At 44.6% G+C, this 22563-nt stretch overlaps 1 protein-coding gene across 1 annotated transcript in view; it reads right to left on the reverse strand.

Annotated features, from left to right (window-relative positions):
* LOC126203542 (uncharacterized) overlaps nt 1-8774 on the reverse strand; it is a 63495-nt gene extending 54721 nt beyond the window's left edge. Inside the window, exon 1 of the mRNA XM_049937866.1 lies at nt 8706-8774. Within this exon, the coding sequence (XP_049793823.1) occupies nt 8706-8774 (69 nt within the window). The remainder of the gene's footprint in view (nt 1-8705) is intronic.
* Between the last annotated feature and the right edge of the window lie 13789 nt (nt 8775-22563).

Here is a 22563-nt window from a genome sequence, read left to right on the forward strand (position 1 = left end):
CCATCTCTTGGTGTCCCTGCTTATGTTGGCCCCGCTATCCTCCTGGTTCTGTTGGTTTTCCAATTCGGCTTTGTTGCATAATCATCTCCTCCTTTTGGCATTCCTTGGTCCCCCTCTGGGGTTTGACCTCCATTACAAAATTTCTCCTCCGTAGTGTGAGCCATTTGGGGAATAGCACCTTACCTAGTGTCTCCGACGTGTGCCCTCCTAGTACATTCCACCTTTTCTTTCACGTCGTTGTCTGATACTAGGGTGCATAGCCAGCACGGTAGCCAGCCCGTGTGGTGGGGTCGCTATGTACCCTTTTGGTTGAGCCCCCTGAACACACAGGGATCACACTTCTGATACCTGAGCTGTGACCTCCTCATGCATGCCTTGGAGTGGTTGCTCGTCATCCTGGAGCATCAGAACTCCTGGCAATGGCTGCCGTGCCAGACGGCCCTTGCTGTGGCTGGGTGGCGCCTGTGAGGAGAGCCCCTGATCGGAGTGGGTGGTATCAGGGCAGACGCTGTGCAAATGAAACGCATACGGGTCCAGAACTCTGGCCGTTCTTCTGCGGCCGTCTCTCTGCCTGGAACTGATTCCTCAAATGCTGCTTCTCTTGCCCCTTCGGCCTTCCCTTCCATGGCTACCCACTGGGAAGAGGGTCAGGCCCGTTGTCCAGGGGCAAAACCTTTCCCCCGTTATCTAGTTTGCACCAGGACTGATGGAGATACTTTCACCAGTGTCAAACCTTTATTCTTTGTGGAACACATTGAAGACAAGTTTGGCGAAGTGGACTCCCTGAGCAAGATGCGGTCGGGTTCGTTGCTGATAAAAACTACTTCAGCTGCCCAATCTGCGGGCCTTTGTGCCTGTACCCATCTTGGCACAATTCCTGTGTCCATTACCCCCCACCAGTCTCTAAATATGGTACAAGGTGTGATTATTCACAGGCACCTCATCCTTCAAACTGATGAGGAACTTCGGGATAATCTCGGACGGCGGGGTGTTCACTTTGTTCGGCGTGTTCAGAAGGGTCCTAAAGACAATCGTATTGATACTGGTGCCTTTATCCTGGCCTTTGAAGGGGATACCCTCCCTGAGAAAGTTATGATTATGGTCTATCGCTGTGATGTGAAGCCGTACATCCCACCTCCTATGAGGTGTTTTAAGTGCTTGCGTTTTGGCCACATGTCTTCCTGCTGTTCCCAGGCTCCTCTCTGTGGTGACTGTGGACGTCCACTCCATGAGGGGAGTCCCTGTGTTCCCCCTCCTGTATGTGTAAATTGTCATGGTAGTCATTCTCCACGTTCACCAGATTGTCCAGTATATAAGAAGGAAAAAAAGATACAGGAGTATAAGTCCCTCGATCGTTTACCCTACACAGAGGCCCGTAAGAAATATGCACGACTTCACCCTGTGTCCATGACATCTAGTTACGCCTTGGTTACATCTTCACCCCTTCCTCCCCCTTCCTTACCCCCATCCCGGACCCCTCTCCTCTCCCCTCCCCTGCGGCTCCCACACCTTCTCCTATGGGCGCTGCTCCCCCTCCCCAGCCGGAGAAGTGTCCCCTTCCTTCAGCGTCTGCCGGTCAAGGGCGCCTCTCCCGGGATGCCCTTTCCCGGCACCTTCCAGGCCAAAGGTCTGCTGCCGCGCGACGACCTCGAGAGCTGCGGTCTGTCGGCTCCCAGGTTGCCCGGTCTCTTTCTGTTCCTGATCTTGCTGCAGCTGTCTCCTTTATGCCACACAGCCCTCCTCGATCTCAGCCTGAAAAGAAGAAGAAACATAAGTCCCGGGACAAAGAGCCTCTGGTGTCACCGGAGGTCCCTCCCCCGACTTCACAACCGGATTCTGACCTGTCGTTCATGGATGTCGCCCCCTCCTTGTCGGTGACAGGTGGGACCCGGCGGTATGACTGGATTTAGCGTGTTCAGCCCCCATTTAACTCATCGTTCTGTAGTTCTCCAATGAAATTGTAATGGATACTATCGTCACCTTCTGGAATTGAAATCCCTTCTTTCGTCCTACTCTGCAGCTTGTGTGGTTCTCCAGGAATCCCATTTTACTGATGCTCACTCACCGACCCTCCGTGTGTTCCGTGTTTTCTGTCGAAATTGGGTCGGACCCCTTCGGGCTTCTGGTGACCTTTGTACGTTGGTCCGTACAGACATTGCTAGCATGTGGATTCCTCTTCAAACTACATTGGAAGCGGTTGCTGTTAGGGTCCACCTAGACTCTGCAGTCACACTTTGCAATCTTTATCTCCCTCCGGACAGGACTCTTACACCTGCTGCCTTAACCGCCCTTCTTTAGCAACTTCCTCCTCCCTTCCTCCTCCTTGGGGATTTTAATGCTCATCATCCTTTGTGGGGCAGTGCCTTTCCATCTAGACGAGGTCTCCTTATAGACCAATTTATTGCTGACCACGACCTGTGCCTTCTTAATGATGGCTCCCCTACTCATTTCAGTGCCGGTCATGGTACCTTTTCTGCCATTGATCTTTCTCTTTCTTCTCCCTCTCTCCTTCCTTCATTACACTGGTCGCCACACGACGACCTTTGTGATAGTGACCATTTCCCGTTGATTATCACGCTCCCTTCCCGCTCCCCGATGGACAGGTTACCTCGTTGGTCTTTCCAACGCGCCGATTGGCCTCTATACACTGCACAGGTCGTGTTTTCTCCCTCTTTGTCGGGTTGTATTGACGACGTCCTACGTGACGTGTCTGACGCGATTGTTCGCGCTGCTAGCCTTGCTGTCCCGCGCTCATCTGGACCATTTCGTCGTCGGCAAGTCCCGTGGTCGAGTACGGCCATTGCCATTGCCATCCGTGATCGCCGTCGATCTTTGCAACACTTTAAGAGGCACCCATCCGTAGCCAGCCTTACTACCTTTAACCCTTTGTTGCCTGACGGTACTTAAAAGTACCAGTAAGGTTAGACTCTCAGTATTTTCTCATGGTGCAGTTTCGTGATCTGAGAGCCTGTCGGTACGTAACAGTAACTCTGCTCTACTGTTTCATAGATGTTATTGTGCAATACATAGACCTCTCAGGCGGTCACAGCTTGAAATTGTTTTTCGCGTGCTGCTGTGAAAACAGAAGATTGTAAGTGCTTGTTTCCATGGTTTTGCCTGAATTTGTGCGTAATTTATTGAAACTTCCGTTGAGTTTTCCATTGTACCTACTTACCTTCTTTGTTTTTTTATAGTAGTTTGAAGCATTACGTTACAAGTGAATGAGATAAAGTGGAAAATATAAGGCGGACCTATTAGTACCCTCAGGTTGTGCGAACACTTTATTGTAGCAGCAATGCGTTACCTCTCACTAGTTGTTCTGTCCACTTTTTCTCACACAGAAATCCGTAAATACATTTGCCTGTGGAACAATTAGAACAAACAGGAAAGGTTTGCCCGGGAATTTACCTAAAGAAAAATGTCTAAATCAAATCACAGAGAGTCATCTTTAGACCTAACAGTATTTCAATGGAAGGAAAATAAAGTACCGTATTTTGCGTCAAACTTCCATGGCACTGAACAGAGCGTAGTGACAAGAAAACAGAAAGATGGAACTAGTACGACTATACCATGTCCAGTTATTGTATGTGATTACAATAAAAACATGTGTGGTGTGGATCATGCAGACAGATTACGTTCAACTTATGGTCTTGACAAGCGATCAAAGAAATGGTGGCACCGTCTCTTCTGGGGAGCAATAGAAATTGCTTTTGTCAATGCTTACATCATTTTCAGTGATCTACATGGGGCACTGCCACTGCTGGAATTCAGGCGTTCTGTGGCACTAGGGCTAATGAATGAACAGCAAGTGCCAAATCTCAAAAAGAGAAACTCTGGTAAAGATGAAATAACTCTCCCAAAGAGAAGGAAGGATAACTTTTCTGTTCCGATGGATGTACGTCTTGGCAACCGAGGAAACCATTTTGTAGTGTTCAGTTGTAAAAGAGGACGATGCGAAATGTGTGCGAAAAATAAGATTCAGTCGAGACCACATTCACAATGTAGTACATGTAAAGTGTATTTGTGCTGCAATGAGAAAAAGAACTGTTTCCTACAATTTCATGAGTTATAGCTAAATATGTGATATGTATATACTGTCAAAATTGTATAGCTAAGTTACTATGTATTGTGAAGTTGCTCTAGAATAAATTTATGCGAAATTAAAAAAAAAGAAATTCAGAAATATCATATTTCTGTTAATTAATTTTCTAATGTAAAAATATTTAATATTTATGTGGAATAAAGTACAAGTTATAAAAATTGGAGCATTTTTCTGCGCATGTTGTGATTCTGTCCATGGAGTCTGACGGTACTTCTGAGTACCAGGGGGAAAAAAGTTGTGGAAAATAAAATAAAATTTGACAAAAAATCCTACCGTCATTTGAGGCCACAATAGCATAAATTCTGCAAAGAAAATGTTAAAAAGTAAATTTTTTTCTTATGTCAGGAAACAAAGGGTTAAACGCCTTCGCGCTAAAGCCCGTTATTTAATCAAACAGAGCAAGCGGATATGTTGGGAACGATTTGTTTCTTCCCTTGGTTCTACTGTCCCTCTGTCACAGGTATGGGCTACACTTCGCTCTCTCCAAGGTTGCCATCAGCAGTCCACCCTCCCAGGCCTTCACCTCCCAGATGGCATTTGTACGGACCCATTAGTTCTTGTAGAACATCTTGCGACCCATTTTGCAGTGGCATCAGCGTCAGCCTCCTATCCAGCCGCTTTCCTTCATCAAAAACAGCGGGCTGAAGCTCCCACCTTATGTTTCACCACTTGTGAGTCAGAATCTTACAACGAACCTTTTACTGAATGGGAATTTCTTTCTGCTCTATCTTCTTCTCGTGATACGGCCCCTGGCCCAGATTCCATTCATAACCAACTGCTTCAACATCTCAGTGCTCCACAATGGCACCATCTTCTTCGGGTGTTTAACCGTATCTGGCTCCAGGGTGACTTCCCTTCTCAATGGAGGGATAGTATTGTGGTTCCTGTCCTTAAGCCTGGTAAGAACCCCTATCTGTTGACAGCTATCGGCCAATTAGTTTGACCAATGTTGTTTGTAAGTTACTTGAATGGATGGTAGCCCGTCGGCTCAATTGGGTCCTCGAATCTCGGGATCTATTGTCCCCTTACCAGTGTGGCTTTCGAGAGGGACGTTCTCCAATCGATCATTTACTTCGCTTGGAATCCGCAGTTCGGCAGGCTTTTTCCCAGCGCCGCCATTTGGTTGCAGTGTTTCTTGAGCTTTGCAAGGCCTATGACACGGCCTGGCGCCATCACATCTTACTTACCCTTCATCAGTGGGGTCTTCGGGGCCCACTCCCGATTTTTATCCGCCAGTTCATGATCCATCGGTCGTTCAGAGTTCGAGTTGGTACTGCTTTTAGTTCTCCACGGACCCAGGAGACGGACATCCCACAGGGTTCTGTCTTGAGTGTCCTTTTCCTCATTGCTATCGATGGACTTGTGGCCTCTGTCGGTCCCTTGGTCGCCCCTGCCCTGTAAGTGGATGATTTCTGCATTTGGATTAGTTCCTCCTCGATGGCATCTGCAGAATGGCAGCTCCAGGTGGCTATACGGCGTGCCTCTGGATGGACCCTCTCACATGGGTTTCAATTCTCTCCTTTAAAATCGCGAGTGGTCCACTTCTGTCGCCGTACTATGATCCACCCTGATTCAGAGCTCTATCTCGCTGCACGATTGCCTGTGGTCCCACAGTTTCGTTTCCTGGGTCTTCTTTTCGACAACAAGCTCACTTGGCTGCCCCATATCAGACTCCTGAAGGTAGGATGTTTCCGTAAACTCAATGTCCTTCGCTTCCTTGCCCACTCCTCTTGGGGTGCGGACCGTTCCCTCCTCCTCCGTCTTTATCATGCTCTAGTTCTGTCTCGCTTGGACTATGGTTGTCAAGTTTATGGTTCAGCTGCTCCTTACACACTGCACGTGCTGGATCCAGTTCACCATCGTGGTATCCGTTGGGCCACTGGTGCCTTCCCTACTAGCCCTGTTGATAGTCTCCTGGTTGAAGGTGGGATCCCCCCCCCCCCCCCCTTTCTGTTCGGCGGTCCCAGCTTCTGGTGTCTTATGCACTCACAATCCGTTCCTCACCCACTCATCCTTCCTATTCTATCCTGTTCCCAGGCCATGGACGTCGCCCACCCGACTCCCGCCCTCAGGCGGGTTTACCGGTTGGGCTGCGCCTTGCGTCTCTTTGCCGTGATTTTCAGCTTCCTTCTTTGTCCTGTCTTCCTCGCTCCCTCCCCTCCACCCCACCTTGGTTAGTTCCTCGGCCTCGAATTCGGATGGATCTCCGCCGAGGTCCGAAAGATTCCATCCCCCCAGTGGTGTTCCGTTCCTTTTTCCGCCAAATTCTATGGGAGTTTCGGGATGCTGTTGTTTTTTACACTGATGGCTCTAAATCTGCTGATCATGTTGGTTATGCCTTCACGACCTCTGTTGGAACGGAAAGTCATCTGCTGCCACCTACATGTGGGGTGTTTACTGCGGAATTGATGCCAATTTCCCAGGCCCTTACCTTTATTAAACAATCCCAACACAACCACGTTTTGTTATGTACGGACTCGATGAGCGGCCTTCTTGCTATTGACTGGTGTTTTTCGCACCATCCCTTGGTCTCTGCCATCCGTGACCATCTCACTGATATTCACCGTGCTGCTTGTTCCATTGACTTCCTTTGGATCCCTGGCCATGTGGGTATCCTGGGTAATGAGCTCGCTGATCGTTTGGCTGGGGGAGCAGTTACTTACCCCCCATTTTCTGAGACCCCTCCTGCAGCGGATTTACGGCTTCACATCAAATCCCACTTCGCACAGTCATGAGCCCATTCTTGGGAGGCTACTCCCCTGTCTAATAAACTTCGTGCAATTAAGGTGACACCAGGCCTGTGGCGTTCTTCCTTTCGCCTCTCCCGAAAGGACTCGACCACACTGTGTCGTCTCCGCATTGGCCATACCAGGCTGACCCATGGTTTTCTTTTGCGTGATGAGCCACCCCCACTATGTGGTTGTGGAGCCTTCCAGTCAGTAGCCCACATTTTGGTTGAATGCCCCCTTCTTTTGGCTCTGCGTGCTAAGTACAGACTCCCCTACACTTTACTTTTGATGTTGGCTGACGATTCCCGGATGATCTCTCAGGTTCTCGGTTTCCTCCGGGAAAGTGGTTTTTATTCTCAGTTTTAAGGTTTTTAATCTCTCTCTGGTGTTGGGGCAGGGCGGTGAGTGTTTGGATGTCTCCCACTGTAGGCAGTGTTCGGAGATTCCCGATTCACCTCCCTGACCTAAATCCTCTTTTCTTCCCCTTTTACTCTGTTTTTACTCTTTTTTTTTTTTTTTTTTTTTTTTTTTTTTAAGGCTTGGTTAGTCTTTCTATTCCCATACGTACTTTCTACATTATAGCAGTTGTACCTTTTAAGTCACAGGTGGTCTTGCCTATGCTGCTTCAGCGTAGTGTTGGGTTCGTTCCCTTGCCGACTTCTCTCATTTTGTTTTTTTTTTACCAATGACAACGTGACTGCCCTTTTACGTCTTTCCCTTTTTCCGTTTTATTGTTATGACTTTACTGAGACGTCCCATTAGCAGAATGGAGCATATTTGAAACAAGGGACTGATGACCTTGCTGTTTGGTCCCTTAAACCTCAAACAACCAACGAACCAACTGACGTTTTGAGATTCCCGATTCTGGCGCAATTTGTCTGCTACTGACGTGCGGATTAGCCGCAACAGCAGCTAAAACACCTACTTGGGCATCATCTTTTGTTGCAGGTCGTGGTTGACGTTTCACATGTGGCTGAACGTTTCCGGTTTCCTTAAATAACGTAACTATCTGGCGAACGGTCCGAACACTAGGATGATGTCGTCCAGGATACCGAACAGCGTACATAGCACACACGCATTGGGCATTTTGATCACAATAGCCGTACATCAACACGATGTCGACCTTTTCCGCAATTGGTAAACGGTCCATTTTAACGTGGGTAATGTATCACGAAGCAAATACCGTCCGCACTGGTGGAATGTTACGTGATACCATGTACTTATACGTTTGTGACTATTACAGCGCCATCTATCACAAAGCGAAAAAAGTGGTCCAACTAAAACATTCATAGTTCTTTACGTACTACACGAATATGTAATAAAAAATGTGGGTTCCTATTTTAAAAAAAACGAAGTTCGTGTCGGTTTGACCTATGGCAGCGCCATCTAGCGGGCCACCCATAGCGCCATCTGGTTTCCCCCTTCAAACTAGACGAGTTTCGTTCTTTCTAGTTCTTTCGTTTGATGCATATTTCGTGAGATATTTGTCCCAGTCAATATCAATGTGGCTGAGCGGTTCTAGGCACTTGACTTCGGAACAGCGTGACTGCTATGGTCGCAGTTTCGAATCCTGCTTTGGGCGTGCATGTGTGTGATGTCCTTAGGTTAGTTAGGTTCAAGTAGTTCTAAGTTCTAGGGGACTGATGACCTCAGTTGTTAAGTCCCATAGTGCTCAGAGACATTTGAACCACTTTTTATTCCAAACATAAACCTCGTCTGGCTAGGATCCTAGCGAGAAGGATGCAAGCAGTGATGGTGCAGGCTAAATATGCCAGTAATATTCAACGGGCTCGTTTCATCATTTGCGGGCCATGCCGCTGAGCAGTGAGGTCGCACCACAAATGCATCTGACCGTACCCTAAATGTCGGCTCACCTGGACGACTCCGACGCCGTAGTCGATCTCAGGGTGTGCTAGAGTGGTGGTCTGGAAGTCTTCGTGCATGATCATCTGGGTGACGTCGAGGAGAACGCCGCCACTGGCGCAGCTGGACGAGCCGACACGCAAGCTCGTATGGGTGTTGGCCAACTCTTGGCCGCCGTCAGCGCCCACGTGCTGCTGATGATCGATGCGCCGCACCCGATGTTGTCCAGGATCTGCACGAAGACCATCCAGGGGAAGTCGGCGATGTCGGCCGCCGTGCCGTTGACGATGCGCCCGTGGTCGCGAGTCCTGACCCACGGAGCCCCCAGCGACGGCGGCGCCAGCAGACACGCCGCGGCGATGACCAGGACTGTGCGCGTCATGGCGGAGGTAGGGGCCGAGGCGCGGGCGGCGAGGCCGCTTTTATACCGTCCAGGCATTTGTCGGGCACCATTAGTTTGCTTCGTAAACAGTGGCTGTATTCAACATCTGCCGGTGTCGTATCTCAAGTGGCGTAAAGTGTACGTAGATATAATACACCGGATGTTATCACAAAAAGTTCAGATGTCGAGCCAGTTATCTGTTCTGACAAGGGCAAGTTGTTTCCGACGGTAGAACTACTTCAAACGAGAGATTGTGGCTTCATCATGCGATCACACATTTACAAAAGCAACAGTGCACACTAGTCGCTCTTAAGTGCTGTTGGTGATGTAGGACTTGTATCAGGCAGTCTCGTGACTCCCTGTCACTCAACTCATTGGAGTGGAGTGTATATAGCAGTCAGTTGTATGAAATCAATGTAGTGAAATAAACTCACACAGATGTCACATACAGAAGTATAGGAATGGGGGTGTGCAAGATGATCTCCGCACTGGGTATCCACTCCACGGGGTAACAGAACTTGTTGAATTCTGTGGCACGACTTGTGGAAAAACTTTTTGTTTTGTCATTTCCTTATGACACTGATGGGAGTGGGCAAGCGACTTGAGGGTTTATCAACTGTGTCTGACGCCTTTGCATGCAGGTATTTTACCGTGAGAATACTGTGTAAACAAGAGAGTATTTCTTTATTATCTATATGCCTGGAATTGTGTAACTGGAGTCAGTTGGTGTTGCTGTTTCATGTTAAACTGCGGCTATTGACGTCGCCAAGTCAAGGAATAAATATTTCGCTCGCGCGGGCGAAACGCGTCGCATCGCGATATATATTAACTTTGAACCAATGAATGTGAATTATCTGTAAGAGCATTTACAAAATAACTAGAGAATTCGAAGGAAACTCAGAAAATCTTGAAGATAAATGTAAATGAAATAGATTAGAAGACAATGCTTCATAAGAAGAACGTGTGAGTGGAGAATAAACCACTGAAAGCTGTGGTAATGTTTTGCGTTATGTTTCTCTCCATGGCCCTTCCCTATTCCGGAAGATTGGTGGTATAACGGTTAACATAATTAAAACAGGGAGTGAATCATTTCAGAACAAAGATGGACCACTTATTTCTGTTGAGAGACAAGGTGGTATAGATAAGCGACAGTTCGTGTGTGGTTGGTTCTCTGTCAGTCAATAAATGATGAGAAATTCGAAGAACGTTGATGACTTACTCAACTAAAAACGAAACTTTATACTGTTTTCTCTGTAGGCTCTTATGTACAGGCGGAAGTTTCAACAAAACATCTAAATTTATTACTGGTTTTCTATCCTGGTGGAAACATAATCGAAAAATTTAAAGTCATGAAACTTGAGGAAAACATGAGACTTGTTTTAAAAATGGAGATTTATTTTAAATAAACTGTTAGACGTCACTATGTTTTCAGCTGAACAAAATCTTTCATAGAGCTTGAGCTGTCAGCAAATAAATGGAAATATTTTGCAGGTAATTAGGTTGTTATCTAAATATGACTCTAGTAAGGGCACGTTTGGACAGGTTAGAATCGTCCACTCAGTCGCAGTTAGGAAATGAATTTAGAAGTCCTTTCCTTACACTCAATTACACAAAATTGATTCTTGTCACTTCTTGGCGGAATTGTTAAAGAAAATATTGTAACCGATAAAAAAAATTTTGTATCAGCTTTGACAGTGCACTGGGCATAATTTAAGTGGGCTAAGGGTGTGCATGGTATGGCAACGAGAGCTCTGTCTATCAAAGACTGCTTATAGTGTCTGTACAGTGGTGCCCATGGCGCTGCACTTCAGCTGCGCATATGGTATGGCAAACCAGTATCTGATCGAGGGGACACGAGTTGTCCACTGTGCTGCAGTCTAAAATCGGCCTGTCGTCTCATGACAGTGAAAGGGTCATTTGTGGTGATGCGACTGAAGCTCACCCTTACTCACGCTATTCACTTATAGCGAGAGAAGCAGGGGCTGACTGATTGAGAGAGAGGGAGAGAAGAGATTGTGTATGTGTGAGTGTGTTTTGTATAAATATTTCTTTCTTTGTGTGTGTGTGATGAATGTGTACTGTGTACACTCATTTGAAAAAAATGTATAAGTACACCACAATCGTGTGTGTGTGTGTTATGAAAAAAAGTAAAAAAATTTTAAAAATGAAAAAAAGGCATAAACAAATATGTGATCTAAATATTTACTAATATATGCTGTATGTTGTGGGCTTTCTCATTAAATGATGAATATGATGGTGTGGTGGCCCTTAACTACGTACCCACTAAATCAGAGTTGCAATATTAAAAGTTTAAGCTGGTTTCGTTGTCTAGGGGCTCGGATACATAGTTGCCGTTGCTGTGTGCTATTCGTATAATTTATCGTCAGATACTAAACTTTAAACTAATAAATGTATTGAAAATCTGATTACACCATCAGAATCATTGTGCAAATGATGGTAATGTACATCTTTCTTTTTGAGGTATCATGATTCATTTGGCTACTATTAATTTCTATACGAACTGTGAAAGATCTGACATTAAGGTTTCACAATGTCCGTCATCTTTGGCACTCCCGGCATAGACATCTCCTTCATCGACACAAAGCACCATCTTCGACGCAGCGGAAATCCCAGCCACGCGGCTGGCCCATGTGCTGGGGCTACCCACCCCCCTCTCGTCCGGCTAACGTCTGGAACCACGTGTTTGCTGCTGGGCTCCGGCTTTGTCGAGCGTCCTGTGCAGCCACCCCAACTCCGAACATGTAATATTTCCAGGGCGCGACAACTCGCCCGTTACCTCACAATTTGTTCTGTGTACACACATGGGAATATATCTACACAGCATGTATGTCATGTAAATAACGTAGTTTTTGAATTTAACTTACCGCTAACTGTGCAAGACTGATTAGTTCACAGTTCATCAGGATTTATTGTTCAGTCTATTGGGATTGTGGCATTTAGTTGTAATAATAAAGTATCTCCGCATTAGTTTTCAGCCTGGATTTAATAAATTGTAAAATATTCTCATCGATTCCTACTGGAAAAAATGTGGATGATCATTTTTCCCCTACTTATTGGTAATGGCGTATAAGTTAAAAAATATTTTGCACTGAAATATCAGAGTCAAATTGTAATATCAAGAACTATATTGTACTCCAAGAACTGATCTGTACTTCAAGAATTGAATTGTATCTCAAGATCTGAACTGTACTCAAATATCAATTAGCATCTATGTGAACTGAATAAATGAAAATAATTCATTATCATACGTCTTTGTTCTTGTTATTTACAAAGAACTTATCCCCTGTTACATTGTGTGTATAAAGGATATGCAGGACATGTATGACATTAGTTTTGAACATGAAGGTGAAGTTTAACACGGAAGATAACAAAATGTATAGAATCGTTGCATGGGATTACGCCCATCGTCTTGAGAGCGGGAGGCACGTGACTGTAACTGCTTCCAAAACCAAACAGTAAACATATCTAAAATTATCACCAGTACTGGGAGAAAACCATAGACATAATATCTGGGTAAAACTGTATACTATCGAAGTGGGAACAGGGTGAAGAGAAATCATACACAGTGTGAGGTTAAAAAGTCGTTTTCCATCCAACATATAAGTAATTTTAGTTTCGTAAGGAGACACAACACTATATGCGTCCTCTTGAGTCGATGGAGGGCAGGATACCCATAGACTTCCAGGTCTTGGATGGCAGCATACGTGATCATATGACGCATCCATGCCATCTTACCTTTCCTCTTGATGTAAATCACTGTCATACAATCACAGGGACGTTACCATATCTTTATACGGCATACCAGGATCACCCCAGTGAATTCCATGCTAGAAAAGTGTTAATCATTCGGCACTCTTCCATGTTTTAGCACACTTCACATTCTTGAAAGACCTCAGGGATGCAATGTTTACAGAGAATGTCTGTATTATGAGTATCTTCTGTGAATTCAATACTTTGAAATATGAACTGTCTGCACTCGTCTTCACAGAAACCGTGAAGTAAAGCAATAGGTTACTAAAAAGTAGTAGCATCTTCTTTGACTATTGTTACTACGGAACAGGCCATTATGCTTTATTATTGATCATTTCAGCTATACAGCCAACAAAATATATCTTAATTTATGGTGGTATATCACTCTGGCATCGCACGTTCAAGCCATAGTGCTTAAAGCAGGGGTCATACTTTGAAATGAGTTCATCCATTTTCAACACGATAGGTAACAAATTGAATCTGCATGATGTATCACATAGCAATGGTATAAGTTGTGTAGGGAACGTGTGTTAATCAAGAGCATTCAAGTTGTGCCCACTCGTAATCAGTTCCATATAAATATCAGAGAACACATTTCGCACATCTCTTGATTTCGCCCACTCAAACATGTTGTTAGCAGTAATATTCTCTTTCTCAGCGAATCCATTGTCCTCGAGAGTATTTGTCATAACACCTTTGGAGACAAGAGCTCTAGAATATTTTTTCCAATGTGTGGAAACAGCTGCATTCGTGAATAAAGCAGAGTCGTGCAGTCACTATTCTCTTTCAATAATTTTGATATAGCATCCATGACCATACTTTGCACAATACACTCAGTACCGCTGTTCTAATTCGCTGTTACAATTAAGACACTGCTACAGTTCGTCCCAGCCTCCAACATCATCTTATTCACACATCTTATTCACAGACGTCCTCCACACTTGAAATTGAATAACTGAATGACGATGGAGTCATAGTGGTTATTCATTTATACACAGCTGGTGCACTGAAGGGACAAACAGAAGTTGGAATAAAGCATGCTTTGCATTTAAACCTATAGAAGATTTGTACATAACACGGTATTCCTTTTGAAAATTCACCTTCTACCCATATACTATAGGATATAAACAGACATACGTATTAAACGTATCATTAAGTAACCGCTTCTCGCAACATGTAACAAACAAAATCGTTGTATGACACTCTAACAGGTTCATTTTTTTTCTTAACAAACTCAGTTTTGCAGATTCAGCAGATCCGTCTTGGGGTGTTCCTCCTCTAAAGTACGAGTATTAAACAGGTGCGGTGCTTAGCAACAAGAACTTAAAACGTGCTTCGACTCGATACAGAGTACTTTAGCGATAATACAGTATTCAAACGTTTCTCTACTCGTTTGCTTGGCCCTTGGATATGAACCCTGAAAAGACATACTCTTGAATATTGCACTCGCAGTGACGTCTTAGTCGAGAAATTTGCATGATGTAGGTGTTAGATCTACGATACTTACGTGTGTAAGCATGGTATAAGGCTCATATACTCTAGCACAAACTCCAACTTGGCGGTCAGAGAAGACGCCAGTGTGTTGGCTGGATTTACAGGTATCAAAAATACGAAAAGGTTTCGTGGAAGTGACGAAATCGAGAAAATAAAAGATGCAAGGTCCTTTTAATTGTAATTACACCCTTTGTTCCTTGATAAATACATGACAACGATGATGTGGTAGGAGGGTTTTGCTACTGAGCCGCGCGAAACGACATCCAGCTGGTGCGAATGTGGACATTCATAGTTTTTCGAACGCTACTCACCTACAAGTGATAGAAACTTTATGCTGCCTGAACATGAATTTGCTGCGGTTAGTCTCTGACACATCACCAGACGTGTGTGGGAAGTGATAAGACTACCATTCCTGTAAAAAATTACCTTATGTCCATCTGTAAGGAGATGACTGATTTCATGTGGGGAATTGTGATTTCAACACATTAATGAGTATTACTGATTGTAGGGGGAGATGGACTCATTTCGGAAACACCTACGCGATACAGCAGCGAGGGGGTTCTATTGGATCTGCTGTAGTGTACAAACAGGACAGACCATAAGGATCTAACATAATGGATACACAGAACGTCCTCTCATCACCTCCTGTAAGCAGATCCTCGCGTGTTCTTTGTCGCACTGTCGACTGCGATGTTTATTACAATATACCAGCCAATATCAGCGATCTCTTTCCAGTCCTTTCGTCGGCGGGAGAGCCGTTGATTATCTCATAGTGCCAGACGCCTGTGCTTTAGAACACTTGGGTTGTTTGGGGAAGGAGACCAGACAGCGAGGTTATCGGTCCCATCGGATTGGGGAAGGACGGGGCAGGAAGTCGGCCGTGCCCTTTGAAAGGAACCACCCCGGCATTCGCCTGGAGCGATTTAGGGAAATCACGGAAAACCTAAATCAGGGTGGCCGGACGCGGGATTGAACCGTCGTCCTCCTGAATGCGAGTCCAGTGTCTAACCACTGCGCCACCTCGCTCGGTTTTAGAACACTTGTTTGAGAGAGTCTTGGCACAACACCCTCCAAAAGTGGTGACTGAAAATACCTGCAGCCTACTCACGAATCTGACTGGCTGGAAGACTTAGATGTCAATTAATATCCAAAGCTGAGGAGAATCGAGGCACCTAGCTAATGTGAGTGTGGTCATACCATGATTTTTTCGGGTGCACTGCGTGCCTGAAATGTACATTTGTTGAAGTGTAAGGTGACTGTAGTCAATGTTCTGACATGGCAAAGAGACTATATCCGGTCGTAAGGGATGTATAAATTTGACATAGGAAATCGTAATTTAAACATATCGATAGCCATAGAAGTATGAGAGATTTTATGTGGAAAAATATGTGCAGGAGGCTATAGATATTATATTTCAATGGGAGATTTGTCCTAAGGAGGCATTTCTGGCACTTTGCCCATGTCAGACTGCCGCAATCGTAATATTTCGCTTTTAGTACACTGATAAACATGTGATGGTTTCAAAAAATGATTCAAATGGCTCTGAGCACTTAGGGACTGAACAGCTGAGGACATCAGTCCCCTAGACTTAGAACTACTTAAACCTAACTAACCTAAGGTCAGCACGCACATCCATGCCCGAGACAGGATTCGAACCTGCGACCGAAGCAGCAGCGCGCTTCCAGACTGAAGCGCCTGGAGCCGCTCGGCCACAACGGCCGGCTGTGATGGATTCCTAGGACGTCTCTGGGTGTGTTTTGGAGATAGCCTGTAGCTGATGCTTTGTACAGGGATGCCCCGACAGCTGGGTGGTCAATGTGACGGATTGCCGTCCTATGGGCCTTGGCTGGGTCTTGGATTTTCTCCGCTCAGGGACTCGGTGTTGTTGTTGTCTTCATCATCATCGGCGCGCAGGTCGCCCAGTGTGGTGTCGAATGTAAGAAGACCTGCACTGCACCAAGGTGGCCGGACCTGCCCCATGAGGGACCAGCTCATTTCCATTTCTTTTGTTCAGGGACTAATGAGAGTTCCAGTCTTTGAGGACGGTGCTGTCCTGTGGTGCCGTTGGGTGACTTGGTTGGCGTGCGGCCCCAAAAAATGGAGCTTGCGTCCGCGCTCATGGCGTTGTGTGGACGGGTGAACTAAAACTCAGTATGTGTTGGGCAACCTTCGGGTTCGTGTATGTTGCATGACAAGATTCAATATGATGAGTGTTTGCGCTGGGTGAGTATTCCCTCCCATGTAAATTTATTGGTTCACTACTTGGCGACAGTCTATCCAACTTCTCAGTATCCCGGAGATGAGCATGCAGCTACCAGCGGTGGCATATAGATTTTTCAACGATCTCTGACAACTAAATGTGACGGATACTATGGAATGGATTGTGGTTTACGTTCTCAGTACAGCTAAGTGGATTCTCTCTCGCAGTGGAATTTGTTGTAGTTGCTACACTATCACACATGCTTCCAACTCCTTCTTCTTCTCCAGAGAGAATTAAATTAGGAATTGTGAAGTGGTTAAAAAAGGCAAAAAAAAGGAAAACAGAAATATGTTAGCAGACTTGTAGTGGTTGGGAATTCCTCAACCATGACTTCATAAATTCCTGGCGATGTTTGAAATTCCATCTATCGTTTTATACAGCAGCGCTTCCAATTGATACATCAAATTTCTGATTGATCAGTTTATTGTTTCCGTTAGTGGAATTGTGAGCTCACATCTACATCTACATTTACATCTATACTCCGCAAGCCACCCAACGGTGTGTAGCGGAGGGCACTTTACGTGCCACTGTCATTACCTCCCTTTTCTGTTCCAGTCGCGTATGGTTCGCGGGAAGAACGACTGTCTGAAAGCCTCCGTGCGCGCTCGAATCTCTATAATTTTACATTCGTGATCTCCTCGGGAGATATAAGTAGGGGGAAGCAATATATTCGATACCTCATCCAGAAACGCATCCTCTCAAAACCTGGACAGCAAGCTACACCGCGATGCAGAGCGCCTCTCTTACAGAGTCTGCCACTTGAGTTTGCTAAACATCTCCGTAACGCTATCACGCTTACCAGATAACCCTGTGACGAAACGCGCCGCTCTTCTTTGGATCTCCTCTCCACCTGGTACAGATCCCACACTGATGAGCAATACTCAAGTATAGGTCGAACGAGTGTTTTGTAAGCCACCTCCTTTGTTGATGGACTACATTTTCTAAGGACTCTCCCAATGAATCTCAACCTGACACCCACCTTACCAACAGTTAATTTTATATGATCATTCCACTTCAAATCGTTCCGTACGCATACTCCCAGATATTTTGCAGAAGTAGCTGCTATCAGTGTTTGTTCCGCTATGATATAATCATACAATAAAGGATCCTTCTTTCTATGTATTCGCAATACATTACATTTGTCTATGCTAAGAGTCAGTTGCCACTCCCTGCACCAAGTGCCTATCCACTGCAGATCTTCCTGCATTTCGCAGCAATTTTCTAATGCTGCAACTTCTCTGTATACTACAGCATCATCCGCTCCCGCAAATGAAGGACATAACATACAACTGATCGAAATTTTAAATTATCTGCTACCTACAACGCAATGGACTTGCTGGAAAACGACCTGATTGTGTCCGTATCCACCAATAGGAGGTAAGGGAAAAAATCCAGAAGGATTTGGAAACCGGTTGGCTGCAGAATCGAACAGTCCTGGTGTCCACCAATCGGATGCAATGAAATACTATGTGCACCCAAAGGGCATCGATTTAATTAATTAGTCATTCGATTTTATAAAGTGGGGAACCTATTTCCAAGACCTCCTCAGCCCTGCATTTTCGGAAGGTCTGGAGATTTTCCAGTTATCTGCTACTTTGCTCATGTCGGGAGTGGGGTTAGTATGGCACATGACAGACACTACCTACTTTTTTCTCGAATGCCTTTGTTCCATCCACTGCTGGTTTTTTCAGCAGTGGAAGTGAGAGAACAAAGGGACCTATTAGGTTACCAGCGCCAGGCTTCCATGAGGGGGGGGGGGACAACTTTTCTGTGTGTGTTTGCACTCATTGGTCCACATAAAAACAGGAAGTAGCCATATGAGACGGAGGGAGGGAGGGAGGGAGGGAGGGGAGAGAAGGTGTGACAGAGAGAGAGAGAGAGAGAGAGAGAGAGAGAGAAAGAGGCAGGACATGAGTCTTGTATAAGAGGGACACTGGCACCTTATGCTTATGATCAGTGTGGTCCAGCAGCTGCTGCAGTGGTGTGAGCACAGCGCATGACTCTGGCTGAGAGCACCTAACAGTGGTTTTGTCACTTGGTGCAGACCCCCACAGCAGTTGCCGCAGTGTGCAAGCCTCATGGTCCAGCTGACAGTGTGGCTACCGCTGCATGGCGCTTCTGCTCTTACTCTGCAGCCGCAGCACAAGTGTTTTTTACACAGCAGAAAGTGACCACAATATAATTACGTGTGGTCAGTGTTTTTTAGCTGATTTCGTGATGGTATTCCTCGTTCAATCAGAAAAAGCGATGTATTTGCCTATTTAATTACCTTTTTTGACGTATTTCACAAGACCTACATCTTCCAAAATTAAATAAACAGCAGAGAATCATGAGTTTTCCCGCCAAATAAAAGAGATATACAAACACTGAAAATTGAATTTTGTAGATAAACAGTATACCCTCTGCTATGTAACTGACAATGATTTCAATTTCATATCGTGAGATGCTTCCTCTCCACACAGTCCAAATCTTTTTACCACCAATTTCCAGGTGGATTAGGGGGGCAATGGGGGAGTGAAGGGGAAGGCTGGGGGATTTCCCAGAGATGGGGGGTTAATGTATTGATTAATTTAATTAATTAGTCAATTAATTTTATATCAAATGTGTGCTTGTATTGGTGAGGGGAAGAGGGTGGGGGATTTCCTAGAGGGGTGGGGGTAGGAGGGGGAGGGTTGGGGCTTTCTCAGAAGGATGGATCATCCCCAGAGGGTAATAAACTAATTAGCATGACAATAAGTTAAGGGGAGGGGAACAGGTCATAAATCAATCAAGTTTTCACCTGAATGTATGCAACCCAAATGAACAAATGCCACTTCTATAACTGGCCCTCCCAACACATGGCACAAGGCTGTCGCATTGAATGGAGATTATGCTGGGAAAGGGTTCCCCAAGGTGGGGTTAGAGGCTCTCTATTGTTCCTTACCTGTCAACCACATGAGTGCTAAAAGGAATCCGTTAAACTTCGGCTACACGATAGCTTAATCAAATCTAAAGACTGTAAATACAATTAAATAACTAAAAATTACAATAAGAACAACTTAAATTGGAGAGAAAAATAGATAATGTCGCAGGGAAGGCAAACCAAAGACTGTGATTCATTGGCAGAACACTTATAACATGCAACCGGTCTATTGCAGAGAGTGCTTACACTACACGTGTCCGTCGTCTTTTGGAGTGTTGCTGTGTGGTGTGGGATCCTTACCAGATAGGATTAATGGAGTACATTGAGAAAGGTCAAAGAACAGCAGCACATTTTGTATTTTCGGGAAATAGGTGAGAGGCTCTCATAGACATGATACAGGATTTGGGATGTATGTATTTGAAACAAAGGCTTTTCCCGTTGCAGTGGGATCTTCTCATGAAATTCAATTACCGATTTTCTCCTCCGAATGAGAAAATCTTAGCCGGCCGAAGTGGCCGTGCGGTTAAAGGCGCTGCAGTCTGGAACCGCAAGACCGCTACGGTCGCAGGTTCGAATCCTGCCTCGGGCATGGATGTTTGTGATGTCCTTAGGTTAGTTAGGTTTAACTAGTTCTAAGTTCTAGGGGACTAATGACCTCAGCAGTTGAGTCCCATAGTGCTCAGAGCCATTTTTTGAGAAAATCTTGTGTTGACGCCGACCTACATAGGAAGAAACGACCATCATGGTAAAATAGCGGATATTAGAGCTCTCACAGAAAGATATAGGTGTTCGAGAATAGAATAACAGAGAATTATTGTGAAGGTGGTTCCATGAACTCTCTGCCAGGCAGTTAAGTGTGAATTGCATAGTATCCATGTAGATGTATATGTAGATGAAAAATAGCGTTTTGTAGCCAAAAGATTGAGAAATACGTTGTACTGGAATTCTGAATGAAGGCAACCTACTTTCAGAAAAATATTGTGTAGCATTACTTACTGAACATCCCTCGCATTTCCTGATAGTCAACTTTGCCCAGTAAGCATAACAGAAAAGGCGTCTTTAACGAAAAAAACCATAAACAGATATTTACAATCTGACTAACTTTTACCTGTCAGGTTATTCTTTTATTTTTTGATCTAATTAACCAGTAGTTGCGCTCTTTACGGTAACAGGTATTAAGTGAATCGAGTCAGGCTAACTGCAAGAACTTCGGCTTGTCCATCGTTATGTGACAAAATCTTCTCGATTTGACGGTCTCTGATTCCTGTGATGGTTTAAGTGTGTGTGTGTGTGGGGGGGGGGGGGGGATGTGGGTTGTGTCTTTTTCTCCATCACTCACAGTTAACGTCAGAGGTAATCTAGATGAAGATACTGTAATTGGGGCAAGAGCTGCTCCAAGGATAAATAGGTCTTCAACATTTCATTTCTTTACTCTGTAATATTCTTGAAAGAAAGGAACAAGAAAAGAAATAGCTTTCAGAAATAAGCAGCCAACCCCGAGTCAGGAATCTCAAGCGATGGTTATCCCTCATACTCGGTGTCGTTAAGTGACCAGTTCTCTTCGAATCCCAGGCAACTTGTTGTTGTTGGCACTTAAATCGAATGTTTCTACACAAATTAATCTGAATATTGCGTATTCTGCAGTAGGTAATTTTAAAGTGCCATACTTACAACGTAAGGGGTAAGTAGTAAAATAACACCACATTCCTTTTATTTATGTGCCTAAAACAGAAGGATCTATCAAAATTCCAGCTATTTTCATCAGCGTGACGAGCCCAGTGACATTTGAACCTGACACAAAACATGCAGTGCCCGTAAACACCTAAAACGTGAGGAAGAGCCTCCTGTGTCTCGACGGGTGGCTAATCGGAGAATGGATGTCCTTTTTGAAAAAGCCTGGTAATGAAACAGGTCGCAGTATCACAAAAAACTTCAATCTTTAGGGTTTCTCCTGCCTATTGAAAGCCGTTATAGCTATGTTAGTGATGTTAGTGTGTAAGAGTTGTGCGTCTGTGTAAACCACAAAAATTTCCAGAAACCTTTAGCAGTCCTCTTCACGTAAATTAAATGAAAATGGCGTAAACGTGAAATTGAAAGAGTATCGCCTCCCCCGCTCCCCCACCCCCAAATCATCAAAGCGTAGAAAGGAAGCACTGTATTGATAAAGCCCATTTGAAAACTTTGCATGTCTTCTCTCAGCGACATCTGGTGTGTGTAAACTGGTTATACAAAACTAACCTTTAATTGTGGAAAGGATAAACGACTTACAGAAGTGTCTGAGTCAGCACTGAACGGAATATGTCTTCAAGTTTTATTTCTTCCTAACACTGTTAATACTTGACGTTCCTGCTGGGTGACAAGAGCGAATGAATTATTCCAACATTCATCATGGACTAGGGTTGGACGTGGTGAAACATTATCCTGGCCAACATGTTGACGTGATTTAAACCTAATGGACTTCCGTGTATGGGGCTACATTCAAGGCAGAGTGTTTCTCCGTCCACTTTCGGGAAACGTCAACGATCTGCGGCAACGGATAACACAAGCAGTTGCCACCATACACCAAGACTTGCTTCATAGAATTTGGCAGGAAACTGATTACAGATGGGAAATTTGTCGTGTTACAAAACGGTAGCCACATTGAACATTTCTTAATAAAACTAGAACACGTACTGCATTCAAATGCTGTATCAAACAATTCATTAAGTTGTTTACTTATTTCATAATTAAAAGTATATTGTAGACATGTAGAAAAGTCTTTTAGTGTAAAAAAAAAAGAACAACAACCTACTTCTAGAAAGATAATACATTTTTTCTTAAACAATAAAAAATACGAGTAGTACTAAACTTTCAAAAACTGTTCAAAATATCCCATAGTGCAGATTTTCTTCCTTAGATAAGTAATAAATTTATTCATATCTTGCACATTAAAAATCGTACATAATAAGTTTGAGCAACATATAAGTATCCTAACATTGGTATGTGCGCGACTGCTACACCCTACATCAACTTAAATTATTGTTTTCAAACCTTGGCATCCCTCGACAGTTTTCAACCCCT

The sequence above is a fragment of the Schistocerca nitens genome, chromosome 9 (genome assembly GCF_023898315.1).
Source record: "Schistocerca nitens isolate TAMUIC-IGC-003100 chromosome 9, iqSchNite1.1, whole genome shotgun sequence".
NCBI classification, from domain to species: Eukaryota; Metazoa; Arthropoda; class Insecta; order Orthoptera; family Acrididae; genus Schistocerca; species Schistocerca nitens.